Raw genomic sequence first — 27,746 nt, forward strand, 5'->3', positions numbered from 1 at the left:
GCTTAAATGTTTTGGATTTATAGAAGCCACTGTGGGAATCAGTAAAGTACTTTGGTAAATCCTATAAAGACAAACTGTGGCATAACCTCTGGATTTCATTACCGCGTGTGACGCAGAAGCCCATTCCCTTGTGATAAGTACTCTTATTACGATGGTCTTCTTCATCCTGTTGCAGATGGAGAGCTGTATACTGGCACAGTCAGTAATTTCCAAGGAAATGAACCCATCATTTACAAGAGTCTAAGCCAAGGAACAGCTCTAAAAACAGAAAACTCACTTAACTGGCTTCAAGGTACAGTATAATAGCTGGAAGGCAATGTTTTTTTTGTTGTGTCTTATTTCAGATAAATGACATTGTCAAACTGCTTGCACCAAATCTACTGAATGGGAAGTTTACAGTGTGGCATCACTTGAAATGATGAATATGAAAAAGTGTGTACCTGCAGTCTGTCAGTCCCTGTTGAAATTGGACTGTGTTTGCCATGGGAATAGGGATGTCTGTCCCTAGATCCCATTGTGACAGTATTGTTGGTTTCCTTTCAGATCCAGCCTTTGTTGGCTCTGCCTACATACAGGAGAGCCTTCCCAAGGGCAACCCGGTGGGCGATGATGATAAGATTTACTTCTTCTTCAGTGAAGCGGGGAAGGAGTTTGATTTCTTTGACAACACCATTGTGTCACGCATTGCTCGTGTGTGTAAGGTGAGCGACGCTCCAAGGCAGATAGTCCATCTAAAGCAGCTTTCTTACCCTTGGGTAATGTGCACTCCCTGCTGTTTCTATAGAATTCTATTAAAGCAGGAGTTTGCTTGTTTGTTTGTGCTCAGTACCTATACAGGAATGTACAGTATGTAGTCTACTGAAAGCTGCTTATAGCTCAGAGTCCTTCTGGGCAGTGACGCACGAGCTGTTGTTACAGAAAAACATTTTTCTTGCACGTTCGCCACAGTTTGATTCCTTTCCATCCAAATCCACTCTCTCTGCTCTTATCGTGTTTCACCAAATATTTGCGTTCAGACAGGATTCAGTATCCAACTACAAATCACTTAGGATTACTGAAGCGTGGGATCTGTGTGCAGAAATGCTTTGACACCTTCTGCGGACCTCACACAGTGTTTGTTCATTTTTAAGCATTTCTATATTAGTATTTATGCAATGAGAAGTCAGTCCTCCAGATCAGACTGCTGTTTGGCTCTCCTAAAACAATCACACTCACCACTGTGTGAAGAGGGTGAAAAATAGTGATGAGAGTTTGAGATGGAAGGAGGGGGGGGGGGTGTCTATCCATTCATTCATTCATTCATTCACCTTTCTTTTTTTTCTCCATACATCCATTTAAAGGACAAATATTCCAATATAAATATTGACTCAGGAGCAACTAGTAAAACTAGATAAAAAAAAAAAAAACTATTTTAATTAACTAAAAGAATAAGAAGCACACTCTAACATAGGAAGTTTTAGTATTTGTTAGTATTTGTTAGTTTTATACTAACATTTTATCAAAGCTTTCCTGATGAGGCATTGATGAATGTCAACAAGACTGTGAGTGAAATCCTTTCAAAATGATTCATAGAGTAATAATTAAAAAGACTAAAGCTGACCAGTCGCGGCAGATGGACCCCCTCCCTGAGCCTGGTTCTGCCGGAGGTTTCTTCCTGTTAAAAGGGAGTTTTTCCTTCCCACTGTCGCCAAAGTGCTTGATCATAGGGGGTATTATGATTGTTGGCTTTTTCTCTGTATGTATTATTATAGGGTCTACCTTACAATATAAAGCACCTTGAGGCAATTGTGATTTGGTGCTAAATAAATAAAACTGAATTGAACTAAATTGAATTGAAAGTTAAACCATTAAAAACTAAACTAGATATTTTTAAACAATAAAAACTGAACTAAAACAAGCAAACCCACTCTGGAAACTAACTGAAACCAAACTAAATGTCAAAACAAAATAAAAATAAAAGCTAATTAGAGAAAAATCAAAACTATTATAACTCTGCTCATGTGGCATTTTGATGATAATTTTCTCATGTACGTTTAAAATATGTAACACGGAACAGATTACCCAGAAGGAAATTGGCAATAATGTTTAAGGTTTTTAGCTTCTTAAGCAGTGCTGAAGGAAAAATAAAGCGTAACAAAGCTTTAAAATGAGGCAAACGGTCAATCTCGGTAAAACTTTACAGCAACGCCAGTTCAAGTAAACTATTCACGTCCAGTTTTAGTCTTCCAAAATGTGCTTCACTAACTGTGTCGGCGGCCGTCTCCATACTTGCTGTATATCCAGGTGTTTACTATTACTTTAGTTCCACTTCATCGAGGCTAACTATGGAATGATAAACAATGTTTTGGTTGAAACAAACACAACAAAGCATGTTCTCATTTGCAGGATTGTTCCGTTTCCCAGAAAGAAGCCATTACCACCCGCCATGTTCATGGCTTTTTGAACAGCCTTTTGAACAAGGGGTGCTTTTACAAGGGATGAATGGGATGCATTTGCTTCAATTATTCAGAAGTCAGTTTAAGCCCAGAGTGGCACTGAATTATAAAACTCGGTTCAGCCCAAAGGACCAGGGAATATATATGTTGCTCATTATCTGCCTGGGTTACAACAAGTAATTGCTTCAGAAGCTCAGTCTTGGTCATGTGTCATTTCCCTTTCCATCCCGTGCTGCCACTTCCTCTGATTAATGTTATGCTAAGGTAGACTCAATTGAAGCTTCATGTTAAAGACGTTTTATGTGGTTTAGGTCATTTAGCATTTCTCTTGGTCCTCTGGAGAGCTTCAAAACTGATTACAACAGCAAACTTCGAGCTTGTTAGATCTATGATAAACAGATTGTGTCTTTACAAAACTAAATGAAGCTCTTTAATTTAGCTCTTGATGTGCAATCACCTACCTGAGACCTGTAACACCTCATCAAACAGTTATATATACATATCACATACTGTAAATGTCATTCACACTGAAGCGCCAAGATGTATTTACTCTCCAGTTTGCACTGAGATTCTATCATACAAATCTGTGCATCCTAATTAGTCTGCATGTCAAAGAGGTCCCACATCCCTCATAGCAATTTGAAGGCTCGTGCCAAAGGCGGTGAATCACAGCAGCAGTATCAGTCAAGGAGGATTGTCAGAGAGCAGTGCTTCTTCTTTTTCATTTAAAAGCATTTGCCCTCCTCTAAGCCCCAAGTGTTTTTTTTTTTATCTATGCCAGTTGTGATGATGTATATTGTTTTCATGACCTAGAAGTCTTCTGCCTCGGGGTTGTAACTGTGTTGCAGGCACAATTGATTTAGCTCATTGTGGTTTTACGAGGAGGTTAATGTTTTTCAGTTACGTCAATTTGAACAAATTCACCTTTGGACGGGGCGCTCTCTGTTTTTGTTTTTGTCACAAAGAAGGAAAACAAAGACAGCAGAATGTATTTCCTTACACATTATAACATACAGTGTCTAAGGCAGGGATGTTAACACTCATTTTACACGGTGGGCCACATGCAGCCCACTTCGATCACTCAGCCAGTGAAACTTCCTTTCCTGTCAGTGTAAAGAAGTTTAACTACACTAAATACACATTTAATATCTGTGGTATCTTAATCTAATAAAAAGCAGTGTAATTTCAACAACACATCTTAGTTTTTCTACAGGATAGAAGTAAAGTGTATTAGCACAACTATTTGGGCTTAAATTCACAAAGAATGTCCCTTTCATTTAATTGTTTATCGGTTACTTAATTACTTTAATGTAGTATAAATGGCCATAGGGGAGGTCTTTATCACCAGGAAACGCTGTAAAACTTAAATACAGTTATAAGTCCAATCCCTGTTTCCCCTCAATTTTCAAAATTCATGCAATGGGCCCCCAGGCCTAATGTTTGACACCCCTGATCAAAGGCATGTTATAGTATGTTTTTGCAGTGTACCATGTGGTGCATATCATCATTTCAGAATATGCACCACAGATCTGTCAGATCCCATCAAATCACACTTGTGTGTCAAACTGTGTCAGGATATTGTCTATACTGACCTCAGGTGTCAGATCTCATACTGCAGCGCTTCGTGCTGGAAAAAAGCCCCCTCCTAACCAACAGTTATTGTGTTGCAGGGTGACGTTGGAGGTGAAAGGGTGCTGCAGAAGAAATGGACGACGTTCCTGAAGGCTCAGCTCTTGTGTTCTCTGCCCGATGACGGCTTTCCCTTCAACATAATCCAAGACATGTTTGTGCTCACACCCAGTCCCGAGGACTGGAAGAACACAGTGTTTTATGGAGTCTTCACCTCTCAGTGGTGAGAGCTTTTAAATCTTTTGATTAAGATAACAATGAAATAAATGTACAGACACCTTTAAGGTAATTATTTGACACACATGAGGGATTATAAAATGAAAAAAAGTGGCATACCTGATTGTGTTTGTGAAGGTTGTGGAGATTTAAACCATTATGAACACCAGGAAGATCAAGACAAGCATCTTGATCTTACTCGTAACATTTAGATTACTAATTAAATATGTAATTAATCATGTTTTTCAATGATCTGTGATAGATGAGAATTGTTATTTAAAGATAAAATGTATGTATAAAATTTACTGTCAAGCAAAGAAGAGTGTAACAGGACTTAACTACCAGTTTTCCATCTGTTTTGGTGGATTTTCACTGTATTATCTCTATGTTTACGTACAGCTTTTTTCAAGGCTTTACAAGTTTGAAAGATTGTAATCGTCTGTCAATTGTTTATGTCCTATAAAAGGTACAAAGGTGCATCAGGAAGCTCTGCAGTGTGCTCCTTCACTATGGACCAGGTAGAAAAGGCGTTCAACGGGCGATACCGTGAGGTTAACCGCGAAACCCAGCAGTGGTATACTTACAACCATCCGGTACCAGAGCCTCGGCCTGGAGCGGTGAGTGCTTTCTTGCTGCCCTCTGCTGGAAAACCCAGTAGACACATCCTGCACATGTCACTACTCTGTACTGTGTCTCTTCAGCTGCATGAGGTCTCTAGGTTGTTTTCCAATTTGTGACTGCTGATAGAAGCTTGATCAGATATCTTTTAGACGGGCAACACTCGTCTCCAGGCCCTAAACATGATTCTTATCAAACGACTGTAGGTTTAATTTCCTGACTTATCAAACTCAAATCACTGAAATAACCTGGTAATAAAATAAACACACACAGAAGTGCTGTACAGCCACTGTAGGTTTCATTATCCAGAGAACGTATGGGGGAAAGCATGTAAAGCAGTATGTTTGTTGTGTTTTCCAGTGCATCACAAACGCGGCCAGAAAACAGGGCATCTCCTCCTCGTTGCTCATGCCAGACAAGGTGCTGAATTTTGTCAAAGACCACTTCCTGATGGACAACGTGATCCGCAGCCAGCCTCTGCTACTCAAGCGCAATGTCCGCTACACGCAGATCGCCGTCCATCGTGTTCAAGCAGCTAAAAAGGTGTATAACGTGCTCTTCATTGGCACAGGTAAACAGCTCACCGCTCACAAACACTCTTCACCTGCACCTTTGTTTTATCTGACTTCACTTAAACTCTCTTCTCCAGATGATGGGAGACTTCATAAAGCCATTAACGTCAACAAGAAGATGCACATTATTGAAGAGATGGTGCTCTTCCGTAACTCTCAGCCGGTGCAGCACATTGAGCTGGACACGGAAAAGGTACACGTGGTGTTCGGAAAGAAAACGGTCCGATTTAATTCAGAGCACTTTCTCATGGTTCAAACTAATGAGCTCAATAAATTCATTTATTGGCAGTTTAGAGACTCCATGAGCCATTAAGAGTCGCAGCCTGCAGCGTACCCCGTGTTCAGTGAGCTAATTGCGTGCAACATTCTCTCAGGGGATCTGCAGCTGGGGTTTTAACAGCTGGATTTGTGACACTTCCTGAACCCTGGCATGTGCTTCCGTAGATCAGGGCAAAGGAATTCCTTTTAAAATGGATGAAAGAAATCTACCACATTTAGATCAGGGTCACAAAGAGAGGACTCTGGATGAAAATAGTAACCCAGTATCAGTATTTGGGGCACCTCCTGACTGTCCCCTTCTTTGTCATCTGTCATCCACAGGGTCAGCTCTATGTTTCTTCTTTCTCTGAACTGGTGGAGGTCTCAGTAGCTAACTGCACTAATTATCAGAGCTGTGGGGAGTGCATCCTCTCCAGGGATCCTTACTGTGCCTGGAATGGGAAGCAATGTGTAGATGTCAGACGTGCTACACCAAACAAGTACGTATCCCGCTGCACAATATTTATTTTAGCAGCCAAAGCTTTCTGTGATCATAAACTGTACATAAAAGGTTGAAGTCCTGTTTGAAGCCTCAAATTTGGCAATTTCATCGTCACCATCTTGATGAACCAGGCATGAGGGATGCTCTACCCCGAATAATCATGTATTTTACTCTAAACAGGAAAACAATTTACCAAACAAGCATCATGTTGTATTAAATAAGACTGGAAACTAGCGATTAAGACTATAAACCCACTAGGAAACCGTTTAATCCGCTTTACAATCTTCTGTTTGAAAGAAAGAACACGGGTTTAAAGATCTTTCACACTGGATTCACTTTTCAGGCCCAGGGGCTCTGTCCTTCTTTTATATTCAATCTATGCCTGTGATATGCAAATATTAGATGAGAGAGTGCATTTTTTTCAAAAAAGATTATGATTATTATTAATGATTAATTGTATGTGTTTCAGTGCCTGGCGGCAGGATGTAGATGAAGCAGACACATCAGCTATTTGCAATAAGACTGCGGCAAGTCCACGGTTTGCCAGACCTCTACCTACACGTATGTGGCCTCCTCTTCTCTAAGATTTACAGAGCACTCTCCATTTCCGTGCTATGCCTCTCAAAATGAGAGTTGATTGAAAAAACATTATTATTCTGTATCAGCAGAGTGGTACAGCCTTTTTTCACGCCATACCTGACTCATCTGCGCTTTGACTTTCCGCAGGGATGTCGTCATGCCAGGTGATCATTATCCCAGCCAACACATTCAAAGTACTGCCCTGCAAGCTGCGCTCTAATTTGGCTGAAAGGAAGTGGGAGTTCGGTGAGAGCGCAGGTCATTTCCATTACCCCAGCCCAGAGGGGGGACTGGTGGTGGTAGCTCAAGCGGACAAGCAGGAAACATACGAGTGCTGGTCAGTGGAGGAGGGCTTCAGACAGCTGCTGGCAAACTACTGTGTGAGAGGCGAAGCCAAGGAGGAGAGCACCACCTTGACAGGCCGTTCACGTACGCCGCAGATCTCACAGGAGGAAATCATCATCCTGCCAGGGGAGGCCCGCTCGCCGCAGATCAACACAAAGACCTACTGGAACGAGCTGATCGTTGTATGCGCCCTCCTGGTGTTTTCCCTGGTAGTCTTCTCCCTTTTTGTGGTTTACAGGAACCGTGACCACATGAAGTCCATGCTGAAGGAGGGAGAGTGCCCGAACATGCAGCAGAAGAAGCCCAGAATAGTGGGGAAACCCGCTGAAAACTTGCCGCTCAACGGCAACACAGTCACAACCTCAGCTTCGGATCACAAGGGGTACCAGACCCTTAATGACAACTACATCTGCAGCACTCCACCGCACGAGTGCTCGTCCCCTGATAACAGCAAGAGCTTCTCTGAATCGGAGAAGAGGCCTCTGAACTTAAGAGAGAGCCACGTGGAGATTTCACCCACGTGCCCCCGGCCTCGAGTCAGGCTGGGCTCCGAGATTAAAGACTCTATAGTGTGAGGCAGGCTTCATGTTATATGGAGTGACTGCTTTTGAACTCAAAGGAAAGAGTGCACTTGTTGAGAAAGACAAAAACATAAGAGGGAAAAATCAGCACTCTCGTGGAGAGACTTTACATTACACAGATTTTGCACTCTCTCTCTCTCTCTCGCTCCTTTTTCTTTCTTTTTTTAATTCTGTCGATGTGGTCCATGTGCGTTTTATTTCGTTTTCCTCTCACCCTCTTATTCAAGTGCATTCGAAGCACACTGAAGAAGCTCCGGCTCGCCTTCAGACTTTCACGTACGGCTCACGGGAATGTAACGAGCATTGAGATGGCATCGTGACCACGATTTAGCGAACAGATTTCAGAGAGTTGCCTTTCACAGTCCGTCCATATGACATGCCGGTAATACTCTGAAAGGCAGAGTGATGCTCGAACACGACGCCTGACGCAGTGTTTGCTGATTTATTTTCATTCTGCGAGAGTTTAGCCTTCACTGAGGTTGTGCACTATGTACTGTACTGTAGCAAGGTAAAGCAGAATCCACACGAACAAGTCAAAGACAGGCAAGATATACATGCATATATATTTAAAAAGTCCTGTAATGTTTCTTACAGGATAGCCTGTGTACATTCACACAAGTACACTCATTATTTTAGAGTTAATTCAAACACAGCAAGAACAAAGAAATCTGAAAAGATGAAAGCAGAAATGCAGAAACTCTTACCACCTCAATCACTGCACTCCAAGAAAAGAGAGAAATGTGCTTTTTAAGTATTGCCATCTTCACTAGGTATAAATATTTGTCTGATGACGACTGACTTTAAGTTGGTTTTCTTTCACCAAATATGATAAAAGGGAAGGGAGGGGGACTCATTCCAGGTATTATCACGCTATTCTTCATGAGATAGGCAGTCTATGCAAAGCAAATAATGTGAAGTGGGGTAAACACCGAGAAACACCTCACCTTGAGACTGAGTAAGCACAAAGGTGTTGGCACTGTTAATTACTTTAGATACAGTGGCACTACAAACACACACCCACGCAAAGAGACGCACACTCATTACACCGCAGTCGCAAGTATGCAAGAGATTTTAGCCATTTTGGTGCGTTTTCTGGAGAAAGATGATGCAGCCCTGAAAGGCTGGCGTGACAAAACCAGACGATGAAAGACGAGCGTCCGGAACGGTAATGTTAAATCTGCGGCAGGTCATTTATTTCAGCACGATGAAAGGTTATCAATATTTATTATCATCATTATTAATATTATTATTATGTGGCCAAATGGTTATTTTATGGAGACATTTTTTCACAGCTGTTCTGTCACTGAATCATACTGAATCTAAAACAAACACCTAAAAATAATGTGATTTCAATAACACACCTGTAGACTGCCACCTTTGATATAAATATAAACTGAAGAGTGTTGATGGAGAAAACAGCCTCTTAGGTGGTTGTAAAGGCAACCATTAAGGCAATAACTCTCATTGTCATTCTGTAATAAACAGGGGAATTGTTCATTTTACTGATTTTTCTCGCTTTAATATAACTAAATCAGATGATTGCGTAACTTGAAAGCATTTCTCATGTCATCCAATATTTTTTATTCTTACTTGAGTATGGCTCTAGTATTGTGATCCAGCCAGCAAAATCAATACTTCACAACAACAACAGAAAAAATGCGTACCTGAAGGGAAGGCATATACATCGTGACTCAGAAAGCACAGGATTTGCACATCATGTTAAGAGCCTTAGTACACTGCAGGTTATGGATTTGGTTACAAATCTGCCTTGGGGGGAGGGGTGGGAATGGAGAATGCCTTCTGAAACAATAATCAAGAGATGTGCCTCTTGGGGATAATAAACTAACCAGGTAGTAGTGCTCTGGAGTCAAACGCTACACTGTAGGTGTGACAGGACTGGCCATACTTAAAAAAAAAACACGTCAAAACCGTGAATACGTGTAATTTAATTGTGTCATTGTTGTACAATACGTGCTCATGAGAGGTGTCGTTTTATTTTACATTTTTGTTAGGGTGGCTTCAAGCGCAGTCAGGGATTTTATTTTATTCTTAAACTGTAGTGCATAAATAACCACTGGCTGATTTTTCTTTTTTTTTTAAATATTAAAAAAAATATAAGCATTAGTATTATATTACATTTCCTATAAATGGCACTGCAAAACTGAATTTCAAAGACTAGTCAGCTATATTCACTCATGCAATATGAAAGACTCATGCTTTGACTGTTATTAAAAACAACAAGTGGCAGCTTTTGGTGAAGCGGCTGTCATCGGAACAATATTAAATTTGCAAAGCGCAGAATAAATACAGCGTGGCAGTGATTTAGTCGAATATGTGCAGGTACTGAATATGTTTTTCTGTATTTGAATACAAGCCTACACTATTAATGCCACAGTGAAAGTATCGTCGTCTGCTCTCACTTATTGAACCACTATAGTCGGGCCTTCTTCTATTTGTGACAGTACAAGTTGCTCAGACTCTTGTCAACATGTATTGTAAGTAAACAAGTTTTTATGTAAAGTTGTTTTGTAAATTCAGCTGCCAATGTAAAAAATATTGTGAATTGTATTTTTTTGTATCATACATCACTACTGTTTTCTTTCTTTTTGTATTGTATATAAAAAGCACTTTATTTTAATTTTTCAAATAAAGATAAAATGGAGATTTTTGTTATTTGAAAGGCTCATGATTTCAGTAGGTTAACCATTTCCTTTCAGACAATGGTGCAGGTTTTTGCAAGAGCGCTGTAGTAAAATCTGGGTTTTAATGGGTCCATATGCAAGAAATTTTATTTTTTACCATCTAACATTTGATGCAAATACCAATTTGTATCATTTTCTGGTAGAAATTTGTTTATTTAACCTCCAGCTGGTTAAAAGGGAGCTTTCCTTTCCCACTGTTCCCAAGTGCTTGCTCATTAAGGGCTCATTTGATTATTGGGATTATCCCTGTGTTGTTGTAAGGTTTTTACCTTACAATATAAAGCGCGTTGAAGTGATTGTGAATCTTGGCCCTAGGTCCGATTTAAATCGCACCTCGCTCCTACCTTAACATGTATTATTTATGGACTGTCACCATAAACAGAATAAACTGTAATTTCTCTCTTTACCGCATGGCGGCAGCACCATCTGATATGTTGCAGCTAATAACTACATAAATGCTTTATACACTCACACAATAGTAAGTGCCGTTCAAAATTAACCTGAGATACTGATATTCCAGCTTGAATTGGTACTAGGGCAACCAGGGAAACATCCCCCACACCATTATACCCCCATCAGCCTGAACCACTAATTACCAAGGAGGATGGATTTATGCTTTCATGTTGTTTACCCGAAATTCTGACTATACCATCTGAAAGTTGCTGCAAAAATGGAACAAAGCAATAGTTCCTAGTTCCTACCTGCTTCAAAATTCATCATGTTGGGCTCAGAGACGCTCTTCTGCATTACTTCGTCATAACATGGTTTATTTCCCGTTTTCATACTATTAGCTTGAAGCAGATATTTTATCTTTCTTGGAATGTTATCTGCAAACCCCTTGAGACCGTTGTGTAGGGACAATCACTTTAAATCAACCCATCTGGTACCTAAAACCATGTCACAGTCAAAGTCACTTAACTCACCCTTCTATACTCAGATACTCACTTTGAACATTCACAATTGGTGCCTACATAGCTAAATGCACTAAGTTGCTGCCATGTGATTGGCTGATTAGGAATGTTGTTATTTCAAGGAACACTTATTCTAAATAAGTGGCCAGTGACTTAAAAACGCTGCTGCAGTCCCAGCTGGAACAAACTGTGGGCCCCAACTCTGAGCACAGGTTACAGCTTTTCCTCTCAGGGTGTTGTCAGAAACTCTGCAAACCCAGCCAAACAATGGTGCGCAGGTTATCTGATAAAACTCTCACATGGAGTACACACACCTTAAAGGCAAACACAGGTCAGCACCTGCGTTGTCTGTTGTAGTTCTATTATATCGCAGCGTCACTGCAAACATACATGACATCTAACTCCAGTCCAAGCCAAACGAGGAGGCACATAGGGTCGATTGATTCGGCTGGTACCCGCCTACAGGCAGGTTTGGACCAATCCTCTACAGTAACTCTGAGACGATGGTGGGGGCTTTTATTTTGGCTCAGGTTTGTTAAATTTGAACATTATCTGGATTATCCTTTATTTTTAAACCAGTAACTATGGAGCGACCCAGCCTTCGGAGATTATTCTCTGTTTGCGACATGAACAAGTCCGGTAAGATCGAGTACGAGGACTTTACTGTAGTCTGCCGGGAGCTCAGCGTCCCTGAAACCGAGATCGGGACTCTGTTTGACAAGTTTGACCCGCACGAAGACGGATACATCGACTACAACAGGTTTTCCTCCAGGTTTCAGGAGGTTTCGGAGACTCTGGATCTGGCGTCTTTCGGCGCAGGGGCATCCCAAGCACAAGACTCCTCCTGGGAAGAGTTTGAAGACAAGGCAGAAGCGAAATCCATCCTTACCGAAAGGTAAACTCACATCCGGGAAGCTCCAGTTTGCTCTACCCGTCATCTGGCTGGAAATTACCTGGCCAGTGGGTACTGCTGCTGCACTGATTAGTCATGCGGTACAGGTGTGTACTGGAAGAATAAACAAGCTCACCCTTAAAAACGATATACAGCTTGAATGTAATCAAACAACACTGGACGTATATACTAAGATAATAAGTATATACTTAGCTCAGTGTCTACGTCCCATAACTTTTGTATCGTCACTGATGTCGTCGTTCTTAGTGGCAGGGGCGTTTATAAAGGATTTTTAAATGGGGTGCCACTCGGAACAAAGAGGAAGCTGGAGGGAATTACAGGAAATCAGAATATTTGTCAAAAAAAAACATGCGATGTATTAAAAACTGCTGACGCACATGAGTTCAAATAGTGGTTTATACTGAATAGGTTTCTTGCAAAGTGGTCAAAGTGGTAAAGTTCATTCTAAGTACTAAATATACCTAAAATGCCTAAAGTACTATGCACAATTATATTGCTGGACTATTACTGATTAACTGATATCAGGGCACTCAGCGAAAGACTTGGAAAAAAAAGAGACTTTGTGACTTTTTTTTCAAGTTTTCATTTGTATGTAGGGTTGATGTTTAGGGGTTAGATCCCATGACTGGCTGGGAGAAATGTGTGTGCCTCTATGACTTAAAGGAGAGGTCAGGCCAGTTTATGGTTTGGATGTAAGTATATGGTTTCACACACGATGAAGTCTTAATTAATGCATAAATCATTTTAGCACCATCTGGCAATTTTCATTACTTACTATAATTCTATATGCTAAATATTATTATTATTATTAATAACAATGATAGAAATAAATAGTTTTACATTAAATGATATGAAATACAAAGTACAATATTTGTATAGAACATTCAAGGACATTTAAACTGTACTCAAAGTAAAATATTAGTATTTGTAATAAGTTACTTATAGTATTGTATTATGTGACTCAACACTGTAGAAAGAAAAAAAGAAAACAATACAGAAAAAATATAGTTTAAAAAATGCAACTATCTTTGAGCATCGCTCAGCTTGGCATTATATTTGTTACATTATTTCTAAATGGAAGTTTTCACAGTTTTCTCTAATGGTGATCAGTGACACACAGAAATCCAAACTGTTTTAGATCTGTATAGATCTTTTCCAAAACTAGAAAAGCTAGATTTTGCTATCTTGCTGTATACTAATGAGATCTAGAAACTTTTTAACACTGAGAAAAATGTCCTAAACGTAGCTCTGTACACCACATCAGAGTAGATTTCAAACACTCAAGATACAGACTGATGTACAGACTTTTATCTTTTAATTGAAGGGTTGAAACAGAAATTACAGCACTAACTATATATAACAATATTTTGCCAAAAGATGTTTACCTCTACCTTTTTGTTTCACCCATTTATTCCACAGTGGATATCCATCATGAATGGTCTGTTGCACTGCTTTCTCTTTCTGAAACGATCAACTTTTAACACCTATCTTTTAGCCCTCCAGGAGTTTATAATTTGCTGCTAAAACAACTGAAAAAATGTCAGTCAGCAGGTGGTTACTAACTGTTGTGTTGTCATAGTTTCAGGGAGCAGCTGGCCGATCTTTACAAGGCCATTCACGCCTCTGCAAACATGACTCTCCTGCAGCAGTATGAGGAACTCATCCACTCCCTGATCAGCCAAAGCCTGGACAGCAGACTTCAGTGTGAACAGCTTGAAACCAGTCTGAAGCGGTAAGAGCAACTGTCCTGTGTGTGGTCAGTAGATTTAGAAGGAACTTGTAAAGTCAAATCAGTATATAACAATCAGCAGGAAGTCACAGCACATGGGTCTCAGTGATGATCTGAGCCGATATGAAGTGGCTGCCCTCTTGTGGATGCAGTTCAAGTGCCTTTTTAATCTGGTTTACTATCTAACTGCTGAAGCTGCTAAGTGTTTAACCCTCTGGTCTTCACTACTTTTGTCAGTGTGCAATTTGCATATTTTCTTAAGCTAATGTATTGTAATTGTTTCCCCCAAATGAGCTAGAGACACAAAAGCAGAGTTAAATGTTTATTTGGGCAGACTGTGAATCTGTGCAGATTTCAACAGTTCTGATTAGTGGAGGTCTAACTGCTAGTTGACCCTTCTGATGTTGCTGCAGTCTCATATGCCATCTGTCAGTTGGCTCAATAATAAAAACACCTCTGTGATTTGGAATAGGGTGTTCTTAGTATAACACTGCCAGTGGTGTGCATACACAAGGTCTTCCTCTATCCTTCTCTGACGTGGGTGTCAAAACTGCTTCTGAATTGCCTCCTGGCACAAAAACTTCCTTTTATACAACAAAGTCTTTTTGTGAGATATTCAACCACTTTTACCTTCAGATCATTTAAAGTTTTGAAGTATTTTATGTTGTGTTGCAGGTATAGCGAGCTCTAAATACCACCGATTCCTGTACTCCCCAAATGAGGGGATTGTGAGGAGTTCTTTTGTGCTTTGTTTGAAGACGCTAATCCTAAAATTGAAAGAAATCATCTTTTTTAGGTTCAATTCTCTTCTGTGTAGACCCTGTTCATGCATCATGTGGCAGCTCCTTTGAAGTCAATTCAGTTTTATTTATGTAGTGCTAAATCACAACAAGAGTTGCCTGAAGGATTTTTGTAAGGTAAACCCCCAACACTAATAAAGAGAAAACCCCCTATGAGCAAGCACTTAGTGTCAGTGGGAAGAAAAAACTCCTTTTTAATAGGAAGACAGGATAAAAGACACACTGTGTAAGCGAGCCAGAGAGGAATAAAAACTAATAATTGAATGCAAGGTGGTGCATAAATACATAGAGAGTGAAAGTGGGTGAGTGAAGAAATATTGCACCATGGGTAACACCCATCAGCTGAGACTTAACTATCTCAGCTTTTCCCCTTTGTTTATCTGCTCCGTAAATCTGCAGCTTTATCTGATGTTTTTCTTAGTAGTGACACTCGTAGGTGTGAACGTGAGTTCGAATGGTTGTCTGTCTCTATGTGTTAGGGATAGGCTCCAGCCCCCCTGCAAGAAGATGGATGTTTTTACAAAAAGTTAATGCTGCTTAAGGTCTACAACCACTCCTGATTGCTTACTTTGAGTAGCCAAACAGTGACTTTTAGTAGTTTGTGTCTTAAAGGGTTAATCAAGGTTTGACTTCAGCCTTTTTAATAATTTCCTGTAAAGACAGTCTGTTAAGCCATGGAATCTCTGTCATACAAACAAAAGTGAGTGTGTCTCTAAGAGCTTTGTGTGCTTCACTAATTGCATGGAATGGGAAAGTTAACATTCCTTTCTCAAGGAAGTAGGAAGACGAAAATTTGCTGCCCTTCCCAGTCGTTTAATTGTTTCATAGCTTGGGTATTTCCATCTGTTTCCATTAGTTGTATCTATATGTGTATCTATAAAGTAACCTTTTCCCCACATAAACTAAAGTAGAATAAATGTGTGTGGGCATCTAATTAAGAAACTCCACTGGCAGTAATCAGTACCTCAGTAGCAATCACCTGTGGAGTCTTGTTTTGAAATTCTGTCCCTCCCTCGATTCTGGTTGGCTCACGTGTTGTCTGAGCTGAAGAGCGAAGCCACAAGTGTAGCAGGTTTCAAGTCAAATCAGTCAGCTAGATCAAGTAAATGGACTCTTCTGTTTTTTTGTGCTGCTCATTTTTGTATTCGGATTACTGTTGGAGGATCTGCTTTGACTGAGCGTGCTTGAGGTTGCCAGGATGGACTCAAACAGACTTTTCTGTTCAAACAGAGCCGAGGGCTTAAATCACAGTCAGCTGACAGAGCTGGAGGACGATATACAACAACATCTCGCTAGGACGGAGGAGAGGGCGAGAGACGAGGTGAGTGGAATAGCTGCAGGGTTCATAGTATGTGAAGCGTTGCTCCTGTGATTTACTTCAATACTTGGAAGTTAAACGTAAGAAATTTCATCATGAAAGCCAGCGTATTTAATCAATAAACAGCACGCAGACAAGTGGACTAAATGATTGCATTTGATTCCCCGTTGAAGTGGAAAGATTGCACGCATTCCTCAGTATTTCATGTGAGCTACCTGCAAATTTGTGGCACAGCCCACAGCAGCTAGTTACATGTGTTCTCACAAAGAGCCTCTGTAAAGTCACATGAAAGCCCCTCTTCAAGGCCTGAGCTGGCCTGCACTTCTAACTGCTTCGGTTTCACAGGAGAGAAAGAAAATGGAAGAAATTATGGCCGGCTTGCAGAGGAGGCATGAGAATGAAGTTGCAGACCTGCATGCCAGTGTGGAAAGACTGTTAAAGGTAGGTTGTGGGGGTTTTTTTTGTATTTCACAGACAGCTGTCTACTTTGTTCCCCCATGATGTTCTCTAACAACATACAAAAAGAGAAGAAAGCCTCTGTATCTGAAAAGCAACACACAAGCTCTTGTAGGATGTCTAGCTGCTGCTGCTTGCTTTCTGGGAAAGTGTGATGGACCGTACAGACAGATAAAGTCTGCTGACTACCTTTCATCCACAAATGACAGTATTTCCAGAAAATGTCAAGATTTCGCTTAAAAACAAGACTTTTTACTCGTGCATTTTGCGTCTCCGTTCACATTAGACGTAGCAGAAAATGTAATGTAAACATACACATTTGTGGTTAGCTATACAATAAGTTGGCCTTGGTGATTTGAATAGTGAATAAAAATACAGAGGAAAGATGAATTGAATAAAGGAGGGGACAAAAAAAGAGGGAAAGCATAATTAAGAGAGAGTTGCGTGTATTTTGGAGACTAGCTGCGCTCATTCTAAGGCTTCATATTACGCGCATTAACATAGATGTAAAAGCGCACATTGTATAGACTGTACCTGTACTGTGCAATCGAACCATGCTAGAGGCATTTAAATGCATAGAGTAAATGAGGCATAAAAAGTGAAGCCAGAGATTCACTCCACACCCATTTAAAGCAGGAACTGGCCAAAACCTTTTTCTTTTTTTTGGCTTCTTGTTGCGAGTTGTCCCTGTGTCATGTCAAACAGCGATTGCCAGTGTCTGCTGAAAATTATCGACTTTAAAGTGTTGTAAAGCACTTGTTGTCATAATTTGTCTGACATATCTCACGGGAGTTATGTATATGTGTGATTTTTAAGTTTCCTGTCACAAGATAGAAGCTGACATCAGTTTTTGGACTTTTAGGTATGCTTTTAATTATCCTGGCAAAAAGACTCGCTGAGATAAAAACAAATCTTTTTTAAAGAGAGGTGTGGCAAAGAGGGAACGAGAAACTACAACAAATATAACAGTTCTATGAAATTATTTCAACTGGCAAAAAGGACTGACCTGATGTAGAATATAGAACAGAGCATGTTTGATAATGCAGAGTCATAAGGATGCCTGCAAAACGGGTCATTTAAAAACTGAAAAAAAAAAAAACCTATATGTAACCCCTTTATGTTGACTACTGCCTATTCACAGCCAAGCATTTTTTGATTAAACACATGAAGCAGCTCTTTGCAAAAATATCAGTTAGTGTTACAGTACCCAGCTGTTTAAAAGCCTTTAAGAAGCTACAGCGTCACAAAAACGCACCTCTATGTGGCTTACTGTAGTTCATCTACAGGCCACACTAGCATTTTGGTGTCCACAATGCAAAAAATATGATTGCCACCTCATGCAGCATATGTTGTGTCAGACAAATTTCCAGTGTCTGTGACTATTGTGGATGGTGACCAACATCAGCCCGGTCAAATAAAGACTCTCTAATGATTCACTTAAGCCTTTTTGAATTTAAACATTCAGCAGAAGTCATCTTAAAAGCATCTTTACTTCAGTTTTTGACAGTAATTCCTGGTTAATAATTTCCTGTCAACGAGGAAGACGAGACATTATTACTTGAACTTGCAAAGTAAACAAGCAATTAGGTTATTATGTAAGACATGTAATTGGAGTACTGTGTAGCTTTAACAGTAAGACTCCTCTGTATTGCAATAGTACCAAATGTCTGCTTGGCACATACAGTATAGTGGAAGCAGTTGGTTTCCTTGTCCTGTAGAGGGTGAACGTGATAGATCAGCTGCTCTTACACAGCGTTAACTTATTGTGAGCATACAGTTTGATGGATATAAGATGGTACGTTTCAAGAGATTGGAGGCAAGTCTGTGTGTTTAAAGTAATTTAGAAACACTCAACAGTGTTTCTAAATCGCAGCATCAGGTCATTTTAAACTGTAAAACATCCTGTTTGCTACAAATGAGTTGTTCTTAAAAAAAATCATCCTTTATTTAAATTTTAACTTTATATATAAAAATGTCTAAACTCTGAACTGCTGGTGTTTCATTCTTTCACAATAAAAGATCTGGTGGCTGTTACTTTGTATTTTGGCTTTTCTTTGCTTCATATAATTGAAATGTAAAACTGTTTAACCAAATCTTAATGTAACTGCTTTTGTTTTTTTTTTAATTGATTTAAGAGTAAAGAAGACTCTGAACTGAACCATTCAAAGGAAGAGATGCTCAGACTGAGCGGACAAATCAGCAATCTCTCACACGTAAGTCAAACTACAAGATTAGTCCAATAAATCCCAAAATGTTTTTATCTTTATTTTTATGTTGTCATTGGCCGAATCTGCTCACAGGAGAACGAGCAGCTACGCGGCTCTCTTCTGCAAGCCCAGACAAACATCGCCATCCTGCACTCAGAGCTGGACAAGCTGAAGAACGTGTACGCGGATCAGAAAGCTCAACATGAACGGTAAAGCTATTGTCAGACCTGACCTGACGACTCTGACGCTCAGAAACCACAATCCATATAAGGTGTGTGCGTCCTTTCACAGAGAAACTGAAGATTTGAAGAGGATGGCTATGGAATACCAGTCGTACTCCAGTCAGATTCAGATTCTCCAGTAAGTCTGCCTTTAAGCTCATAATAATGTGTTTATGCTGACTTTTTAAAACAATAATGTAATGACTCTAGTCAGTACTATCAAGCTCTTCTACGTGAGTAAATAAAGCGCACAGGTTTGACAGTGTCACTCCTGTTTGACATTTATGAGCATTTGAGAATCCAAGTTCATGCAAATATTTATTGTTCTCCATACGATGTAATAGAAGAGCCAAGTACCTCCTAAATGCCTCTAATCTTTCTAATCTAGTTGTGTGGGTCTGCCACTTATCTGGACTAACTGGGGGTAACAGAATAGCGGGATTTTTGCTATTTGCATAATGACTGATTTTATTAGGTAAATGGTAAAACCTTTAAGGCAGACTAATGTGAACGCTCGTGGGTTCTTTCACCGTTTATTCAGTTGTACTTTGTGCCGTCTCACTGTGAATTCACTGAACAGCTACTAAAGTGGCCAAAGGTATGCCGCTCCTGGGGGCGTGCTTGTTTAAATTATGTCTTTAGAATAAAAACTACACACAAACAATAGCATTGACTGACCATTTATAAGGAGTGTTTGACTGCTTGACAATCCCATACAGTAAAGTAAGGAAGTGCAATAATTGTATGTGTATGTGACTCTCACGTATTTCCTTAAATGCCTCATTAGGGAACTGAATAAAAAGCTGTATGACAGTAATGACGACCTGCGCTCGGCATTGGCAAGTGAAGCAGTTGCAGCTAAAAGAAGGGTAAGTCTCTTTTGTTCTAATAGCATGTTTCCCTATACCCTCTGGCTCTGTCAGGTAGAAGCTCACGGTCAACTGTTTTGTTTTGTTTTTTTCTCCCTGACTTTCCTAATCTGCTCAACAGCGGTCTCCCCAAAATGAAATCCCAGCCAGGAGAATGAAACCCCTCCGACAGAGCACACTCAACCATAGCGGGTATATAAAGATTTTTACACACCTTTATGCCTCTACCGATTGATGTCTACGCACTTAATTGTCACATCTAAAACCATAGTTTGTTTCATACAGCTTGGAGGTCCCGAGCAAACTGACCTACTCTCATGTGGCCACCTGGGCCGATAAATACCTGGACAGTGGGGTCTCCCTGCCGATGGACACAGCTGAGAGCTCGGGCAGTGACTACGACAGCGACGACAGCAGAAGCTCGGTGGAAACTGTGCACTTCAGTTACTCGTGTGTCCCGTCTGACATGGAGGTGGGGGACAGGTCCAGGATCGCTCGATGCCAATACGCTCCTCTGCTCTCGGGGACATTGAATTTGTGTTTTTCTTACAGATATCAGAAGTGAAATCCGAAGATGCCGTGTCAATGGCTCCGAGTATGGCCACCTCCATCGCTTCTTCCCTACGAAGACGTTTATCTGCCTTTTCTCCAAAGGTAAACCGGTTCTTGATTTTAATTTTTTGCATTTCCACTTTTCCTTTGGTTTCTTCTTTTGTGTTGTGTTTAGCGTTGCTCTTTCTTGTCTGTGAAGGTTCTCAGTTGCTCTTTCTTGTAATTTTGTATTGATTTTAATTTTAGTTTTGTGTGCTGCGTAGTCTCATTTCTGAAAGGTAACTAAATGATGCTTGCTTTATATGGTCAGTGTTGGGTAACCTTGTTATCTTATGCTCCCTTTAAGCAGCCGTTGGAAGCAGACATGGAAGCATGTGAGGAGCCCACCCCGATGTACCGCCTGGTTTTAGCGGGAGATGCAGGAGCGGGGAAGTCCAGCTTCCTGCTGAGATTGACCCTTAACGAGTTCAGAGATGATATTCAGACAACACTGGGTGCGTGCCATGGCAAACATATCTTTTGATTAAACACTGGCACTCACTTGATCTCAGAGATATAAATCTGCTTTTCTTTTCTTTTCTTTTTTGTTCCCAGGGGTTGATTTCCAAATGAAGAGGATGTTGGTGGATGGCGAGAAGACAAATCTGCAGATCTGGGACACAGCGGGGCAGGAGAGGTACAGCACCTCCATGAGAACCGTTTAATGAAAACTGTGAAAATGTGGTGCTATCATTTTGGTTCTAACACATGTAAACCTCTTTAATTATTGACTCAATTAAAAGACACTAGAGTAAAATGAGTTGTTATGTTTATTTTAGGTTTCGTAGTATTGCAAGGTCTTACTTCCGTAAAGCTCACGGAGTCCTGCTCCTCTATGACGTGACTTCAGAAAGCAGCTTCCTTAACGTCAGAGCATGGGTGGATCAGATTCAGGTAACTGCAGTGGTGACGATCAGTTGTTGAAAAGATGACAAAAGAAGCACTATTTAAAAAGTAGGGACAGAATTTATCGTCCGCTTTGTTTCTATTAAGGAGTCAGCGGAGGAGAAAATACCCATGTGTGTTATTGGAAACAAGGTGGACCTCCGAGGGGAGCTTCCTGAGGGAAGCTGTGTGAGCAGTTTGCACGGTGAAAAGTTGGCCAAGGTGTGTTATTTTTTTCTCCATTTCACCTAGTGGAAAAGTATTTATACAGACACCTGGCGTCTAAGGTGTCTGAGTAAACTGAATGCACTCAGGGATGTCGGTGCTTTGCTTGCAGACGTACGGTGCCTTGTTCTGCGAAACGAGTGCCAAAGAGGGTACAAACATCACAGAGGCTGTGCTTCATCTGGCAAGGTAGGAGGTCAGAGAGAGAGTTTGAGTTAATTTCTTTGCTTCTTTTTTGCTTGGTAACCCGTGGCAACACTCCTGCCTTTTTACTTTCACACAGAGAAGTGAAAAAAAATGTCAAACTGAGGCCGCAGTCAGACTCTCAGGTCAGACTGAATCAAATCAGCCCAAAGAAAACTCTTAACAACTGCTGTGGACTGTAGACGACTGATGTCTGTACAGAGCAACGAAGGACAACGTGCTACTTTTATTTAATAAATGTCAAATTTTAAAAACTGTTATATGTATTACTATAAAAATGCTAAATGTACTTTTATTATTTGATCAAAATGAAGGTTTCTATTGTGGGAATATTGCACATGTGCAAATATAAATGTACAACATTATATTTCTTTTAAAAAGTTTTATTTATTTGGTAGGTTATTTTATAAAATAAGCAATAGTGTTTACATTTTGATTTAATGTAAGTATTTTAACTGTAACTGCCAGATACACAAACACATTTTTTTTCGATCAATGCACTATTTTTTTCACCAGATTTCTTTTCTAGAGTTGCATAAGAGGGAGAAAAATATTACATTTTTTTGTTTTTATTGTCACTGTAAGCAATACTATATTGCGGGTTTATCGCTTGTACTAATTGAAGGATTTATCTGTGTGTAAATAAAACTGCTTGTAACTGGGTTTTTTCTTTACAAAAGTCTCACATCCACTAATTTTTTTTTTTTGAGTTTTTTTGTTGAACATCTGTGATAGTGGAACATTTTCCAGGCCCCATTATTTATAACAAAGAGAAACGTAATCCTTTTTCCAAGTGAAACAGACAGAACTGGAAAGCTGAGAAGCTTCTGTCGCATCGATCAGCAGAAACCTACTGAGAACTCTGTTTTATTATTCGTTTTTCAGACGACAGCTTTTTAGTTCAGGCTCCAGTGCTGTCGTGTTGAATCAACAGCAGAAAACTCTTTTCATATAAACTTATTAGATGACTCGAGACCAAACTCTGCTCCTGCATATGAAGATGATGATCTTCGAACTACTTCCAGCAGAGGATTTCAGTTTCTTGCAGTCAAAATCATTGACGTCACCAAACTGCCCAGAGCCACCACCAGAGCTCCAAGTATAAATTTCCAGGAAATTCCCTAAAACACAACAAAAACACCACTGTAGTTCCGGTCAATGCCAGACTCGTGGCAATCACAATTTTTTAAAAAATGAAAAAGTAGTAGAAATAATCACAGCTTACAGATGGCTTCTTCTTAGGTGGGATCAGGAAAGGTGCAATATTGTCTCCAAGAATCTCTGCTGGTTTGGGTTTCCACTCTTGGGTTTCTTTGCCTCCAGACTGCCTTTTGACAAGTTTAGATAACTCGACATGGATTGCCTGTAAGGGGGGGAGGAAGATGCTTCTAGTAAATAAAAATGAAACGCTCAAAGGGTGAAGGTGCAGTTTTAAAAGTGTCCAGCAGGTGAAAGCAGAGATCTGAAAGTAAAGTAGACCTTTATGCTAAAGACCAGGGAATTATAAAAGTCACATTTTAAACTTTATACTAACAGCTTTGCACTTGTAACCAAATTTCACACAGAGGACCTTTTATATTTTTTAAATGGCAGATTTATAATCGGAAAACTGTAGCTTGCCATAAAAAGTAAGCCATTTTTCTTATTTTCAGTGGAATTTCTGATATATATATTTTTTGGGGTGACCCACCACTACAGAGTGCAGTGCACCAACTTTCTCACAGAGCAGCTAAATCAGGTTTCTCTAAAGCATTTCATCCACTGCTGGGACAAGCGTGTAATTACCAAAGCAGCAGATATTTTCGTTTGTCTAGACAAGACCAGGCATATTTGTGACCGTGGCAGTGCGCCCCATAGATCAGGTCACTGTAACATTGGCAGAAATGTACTCCTCACACTCTGTAGATCAGATCTTGCGGTGCTGGAGTAAGCAATGACCATAAACTAGGATCAATTCAAATCTTTGCAGCATTTGTACATTTCTCTGTTGTAGCTGAAAAGGAGGACTTGGTTACTCTCTCCGCGTTACAAAAATTTAAGTTATGTATGTATGTGGTATTTTTGCCAAGATTGCAAGAAAGCACTTAGTGATGTGGTCACATCTGTGGACTGCCAGATGTGCAGTTTGCATGAGCCTCTGAGGAGGATTTGGCAGATTAAACAAACCACAAAAACAAGATGGTACAGGCCTCAACACAAAGTGTTCACCAGGGTTCCTTCAGGCTGATGTGGAGCAAATTTATTTAAAAGCTTCTAAACTTTAATATTCAAAATAAAGCGGTTATGTCCATTTGTGTGAATGTGAGAGATGGTAATTTATCCCGTATCCAGGGTCAAATGTTTTCATGTATTAAAAAACTGGAGATTTTATAGGCATTTAAAAAAATATTGTCAATTTAAATAAAGTGGAAACCATTTTTTTTTTTGTTATCAACCAAAGATTTTTCTTACATTTGTTTATATTTATTTAAGATAAGCCTAACTGTGCATGTTGGGATTAAATAAGTCGGTTGCGTTGTTGCACGTTGGCATGGCGATATCAGCATATTGCCCAAAGCACAATTTTGCTCAAGTATAGCCTCAGAGCGCTGCTATTATATGAGCCAGTGCTGTTTGATGGTTGAGCGTTTATAATGTAATAATGTCAAAATATTTTAACAGATGTTGAGCGTTTAGTACGGAGCTGAATTTTTCTGAATAATTGCACAAGGCCTGGACATTATTTATTCATTCGCTGTGCAAGTGCAAGTTTAACAACAGCACTCGACTCTGTCTTTACCCTTGAAATTATAATATGCAGAGCTTTTTAACCTCAATAATGGCACATTTGAGAGGTCCTTTTTAAAATAAAAACACATCATTTAGACCGACTGGAGAGTATTGGCAGCCAGGAATAATTTTCTTTCTTTTTTTTTTATGTGGGAGGGATTCACAGGCAGCCTTGGAAGAAGGACCTGCTCACCCATATCATCTCACCTTGGTGGCTGGCTCCAGTTTCAAGGCCTTTTTTAGCACTTCCATAGCCTCTTTGTATTCACCCTTGTCAGACAGGAGCTGAAAGAGATTAGAAACCCTGCAGTGTGAGCAGAGCTGGAGGAAGCATAAATCAAAAACTGACAGAGAGGGAGATAGCAATATTGTACCTACTATTATTTACCCACAAAAATAGTAAAAAGCTAACTATATTAACAAACTCCTCTTCCTTCCAGGAAACCTTAAAATTATAGGTTGGTCAAATTAGATGCTACACACTGTCTATACGTCCTCACCTTTCCTACCCTGAAGAGGGCCTTGACGTTGTTTGGCTCGAGGGTCAGAACGTCTCGGCTGGTGTGCAGAGCCTCGTCAAACTGCTCCAGTCTGACTTGAGTGGTCGCCAGGTTGTTCAAACACTTCACACGGTAGTCCCGCACCTCCTCCTCCTCTTCCTTCACACCAACATCATTACCATCTGCACAGGGAGAGATGCATGGCTTATAACATACCCTGCTGCTTCAACTGTAGCTTTACAATCATTAGATTGAATTGATCCCACAGCCCAAAAACATGCATGTAGGGTTAATTGGCAGCTGTAAACTAACAATAGATGTAAACGTGAGGGTGAATGACTGCCTATCTGTAATATCTTGACTGTCAGGGAGAAACTCGGTGTTATTATGAAGTTATTTAGTGCTATTTTTGCATTCAGCTGGATGCTTTATCGTTGTCTTGCATGGTTTTACCATTAGGCTCAAAGATGTCCAACTGGCTTAAGCAGTGACTGAAGTAATGAGCACTGGTTAGTGCAAAGGGATTTTACTCCTGGCCCTGTGCATGATGGGTGATAAATGTTAGCAGCTTAGGGGCTACATTTTTGTGAATGTGCCACGCAAATGCGCCTGAGCAAGTTGAACAAACGTCTTGGATTTACTGCGCCTGTTTTTGCCTTTAAAAACAAAAACTTATCAGAAATAAGACAGTTATGTTTAGGAAATTATGTACATCACGCATAAACAGGGGAAAAAAACAACTTTTGCATCCATTAAGCTGATCTTTTGCCAAAGAGTGCTTTGGCTGTCAATCGTGAAAAACATGCAACTTAGTTTTACTGAATGAAGCATAATACATGCTGTGCCCAAATGGCTAATCGATTTGCAACACGACAATAGCTAACCAAATGTTTGCATGTCAGGATTGTGATGTGGCAATTTGCAAAGAAAACAAATCAAAATCAGTTATTTTAAATGTGATCTGACAATAAAGTGGACCGATGACTCTCATGCATGGACCCATTTTTCACAAGCTAATTCAAAATACGAGTCTGTGTCAGTGTCTCAGTGTTAACTGTTCAACCACAGTTTCATTTTCATGCAACTCACATCATAGCAATAACTATCACAGACTATAGGCCACCCATCCCCACGCTCACACTGCCCCTGATGACCCAGACCCTAAAACACTTCGGTTTGTCTCAGCACTCGCTCCTCTCCCTCTTTATGTGCACACCTGCTCTTGAAAAGCGCTGTTACAGAGAAAAAGGGGTTCATAATTTTATGCATTTTGTGGCTTAATTGGGGAAGCAGTGACACACTGTCCCCACATGTATGTTAATTACTTAACAAAGCATTTTCAACACAGGAAAGCTGAGGAAGCATTGAAAGCAGTGCGATATGAAATAGGCATCACACTACGTGGATGCGGTGCTCGAGTCCAAGTGAAAGGCGCTTGGGCTCACCTTTTTAAACAGCACCTGGACGCATCAAGCAGCGGCCACACTAACAACACACACTGCACTTCATTATGCTCGGACAAGGTATGAAACAACTGTTTGGTCTCCAGTTAGCTGCAAATATTTAAGCCAAAACATGGGGATCATAGTGTTTTGCAGTGTTTTATACAAAGTTATTAGGTTCTCTATTTTGTTGTAAACTGAATGTATAATGATGTGCAATCCTGCAAATTTTGGCATTGATCCGATATCAAGTAAATGCAGGGCCAGTATTGCTGATACCAATACCAATAATGATATATATATATATAAAAGCAGCTTATGTGGGGGAGAGCAGTGTGTCATGACTATGAGTTGAATCATCGTACATTTACCAAATTCTAACTCATGTATTTTGAAACTGTGTTTTTTGGAGACCTGCTATGCAAACGCGCCTGTTTCTAAAACTCCAGCTTGTTATAGGCTATTATGTGGGCTACATACTGAACTTAGAGGATAGAAACAAAGTATTGATTCTATCGAGCTAGTGTCGATCCGAAAACAATATCAGTGTTGGTATCAATGTGCTTAGCTGTAATCTACAAATAATTTAGATGGTCATCTGCTCGAGTTTTACTTCATTTGATGCTCTTCTCCCATAAATGAATTATTTAATAATATTTTGTTACTTATTAAATTTGTTTTTTAAAAAGCCTAAATATTGAGCTTGAAAACCTTAAACTCAAATGCCATTTCCTCTTCAAACCAAACCCTATTCTTTTTTTCCTTTTTTAAAAGCTGAACAGCGTTTGACATAGAAGTGAAAATATTCCCTTTTTTCCACATTTAATAGGACACTTCAGCACAAATGACCATGTTTCATCCATCCACGCAGTAAACTTAAAAGTTCTTACTTTAAAAAAAATGACACAAAATTAATTGAGTTTTGCATTTCTAATATTTTGCAAGAGCATATTTATTTTTACGTGATTACCAGTTAATTGATTATATTGATTTTAAATCTTCGTGTGTGCCGAGCTGGTTTTTGTCTGTTAGGCTCCGAATGACACAAGTAAGAGATAAGGTCTGTGTTTTCCCTTTTGCTGGTCATCTTCTCATCCACTAATTACATGATCTCGATGCCCTGATAAACTCCTCTCTTCAGTGCCATGGTGACTTGTCTCACCGGTCTACTGTCATTGTTGCATTATGAAGCAGCGCATGTTTTTCTCTTTGCTGACATGTTCAGTCACATTTCCCTCTTGGCCCGACCCTGCCTCATCAATGATCAAA

General features: G+C 40.0%; 3 protein-coding genes across 9 annotated transcripts in view; 2 read left to right on the plus strand and 1 right to left on the minus strand.

Moving 5' to 3' along the window:
• Positions 1–7,734, plus strand: part of sema4ba (sema domain, immunoglobulin domain (Ig), transmembrane domain (TM) and short cytoplasmic domain, (semaphorin) 4Ba) — a 55,215-nt gene extending 47,481 nt beyond the window's left edge. For all 5 annotated transcript variants that reach the window (XM_085169289.1, XM_085169287.1, XM_085169290.1 and 2 more), the window contains exons 7-15: positions 176–292; positions 544–701; positions 4,106–4,287; positions 4,747–4,897; positions 5,259–5,469; positions 5,548–5,663; positions 6,071–6,228; positions 6,700–6,791; positions 6,957–7,734. In XM_085169289.1, the coding sequence (XP_085025415.1) occupies positions 176–292; positions 544–701; positions 4,106–4,287; positions 4,747–4,897; positions 5,259–5,469; positions 5,548–5,663; positions 6,071–6,228; positions 6,700–6,791; positions 6,957–7,729 (1,958 nt within the window). In that variant the 3' untranslated portion in view covers positions 7,730–7,734. The remainder of the gene's footprint in view (positions 1–175; positions 293–543; positions 702–4,105; positions 4,288–4,746; positions 4,898–5,258; positions 5,470–5,547; positions 5,664–6,070; positions 6,229–6,699; positions 6,792–6,956) is intronic.
• Positions 7,735–7,868: 134 nt separating this feature from the next.
• On the plus strand, positions 7,869–22,320 carry rasef2 (RAS and EF-hand domain containing 2). 3 transcript variants are annotated; one of them, XM_085169295.1, is made up of 18 exons: positions 7,869–11,679; positions 11,928–12,243; positions 13,841–13,993; positions 16,021–16,111; positions 16,454–16,549; positions 18,700–18,777; positions 18,865–18,980; positions 19,063–19,131; positions 19,780–19,861; positions 19,983–20,053; positions 20,147–20,333; positions 20,414–20,515; positions 20,760–20,907; positions 21,008–21,089; positions 21,232–21,346; positions 21,446–21,559; positions 21,675–21,751; positions 21,846–22,320. In XM_085169295.1, exons 1-18 carry the CDS (start codon positions 11,616–11,618, stop codon positions 21,946–21,948), a joined length of 2,064 nt encoding a protein of 687 aa, XP_085025421.1. In that variant the 5' UTR covers positions 7,869–11,615; the 3' UTR covers positions 21,949–22,320. The 3 variants fall into 3 exon arrangements, with proteins under 3 accessions (XP_085025421.1, XP_085025419.1, XP_085025420.1); XM_085169293.1 differs by lacking the exon at positions 7,869–11,679 and having other exon boundaries at positions 11,712–12,243; XM_085169294.1 differs by lacking the exon at positions 7,869–11,679 and having other exon boundaries at positions 11,713–12,243; positions 20,763–20,907.
• Positions 22,321–22,619: 299 nt separating this feature from the next.
• The window catches only part of fkbp16 (FKBP prolyl isomerase 16), a 32,423-nt gene continuing 27,296 nt past the window's right edge, over positions 22,620–27,746 (minus strand). Inside the window, exons 5-8 of the mRNA XM_085169304.1 lie at positions 25,036–25,217; positions 24,743–24,820; positions 22,992–23,129; positions 22,620–22,887 (exon numbers count right to left, since the gene is read on the minus strand). Coding sequence (XP_085025430.1) covers positions 22,801–22,887; positions 22,992–23,129; positions 24,743–24,820; positions 25,036–25,217 — 485 coding nt within the window. The 3' untranslated portion in view covers positions 22,620–22,800. The remainder of the gene's footprint in view (positions 22,888–22,991; positions 23,130–24,742; positions 24,821–25,035; positions 25,218–27,746) is intronic.

The sequence above is a fragment of the Neolamprologus multifasciatus genome, chromosome 7 (assembly GCF_963576455.1).
Source record: "Neolamprologus multifasciatus chromosome 7, fNeoMul1.2, whole genome shotgun sequence".
NCBI classification, from domain to species: Eukaryota; Metazoa; Chordata; class Actinopteri; order Cichliformes; family Cichlidae; genus Neolamprologus; species Neolamprologus multifasciatus.

Excerpts from the sequence above, each read along its gene's own strand:
- rasef2 (XM_085169295.1), top strand. The coding sequence starts at position 11,616 with ATGGTGCGCAGGTTATCTGATAAAACTCTCACATGGAGTACACACACC. Across the intron at positions 18,981-19,062 it reads CAGAAAGCTCAACATGAACG|AGAAACTGAAGATTTGAAGA; the intron begins GTAAAGCTATTG and ends GTCCTTTCACAG. Across the intron at positions 19,132-19,779 it reads AGTCAGATTCAGATTCTCCA|GGAACTGAATAAAAAGCTGT; the intron begins GTAAGTCTGCCT and ends ATGCCTCATTAG.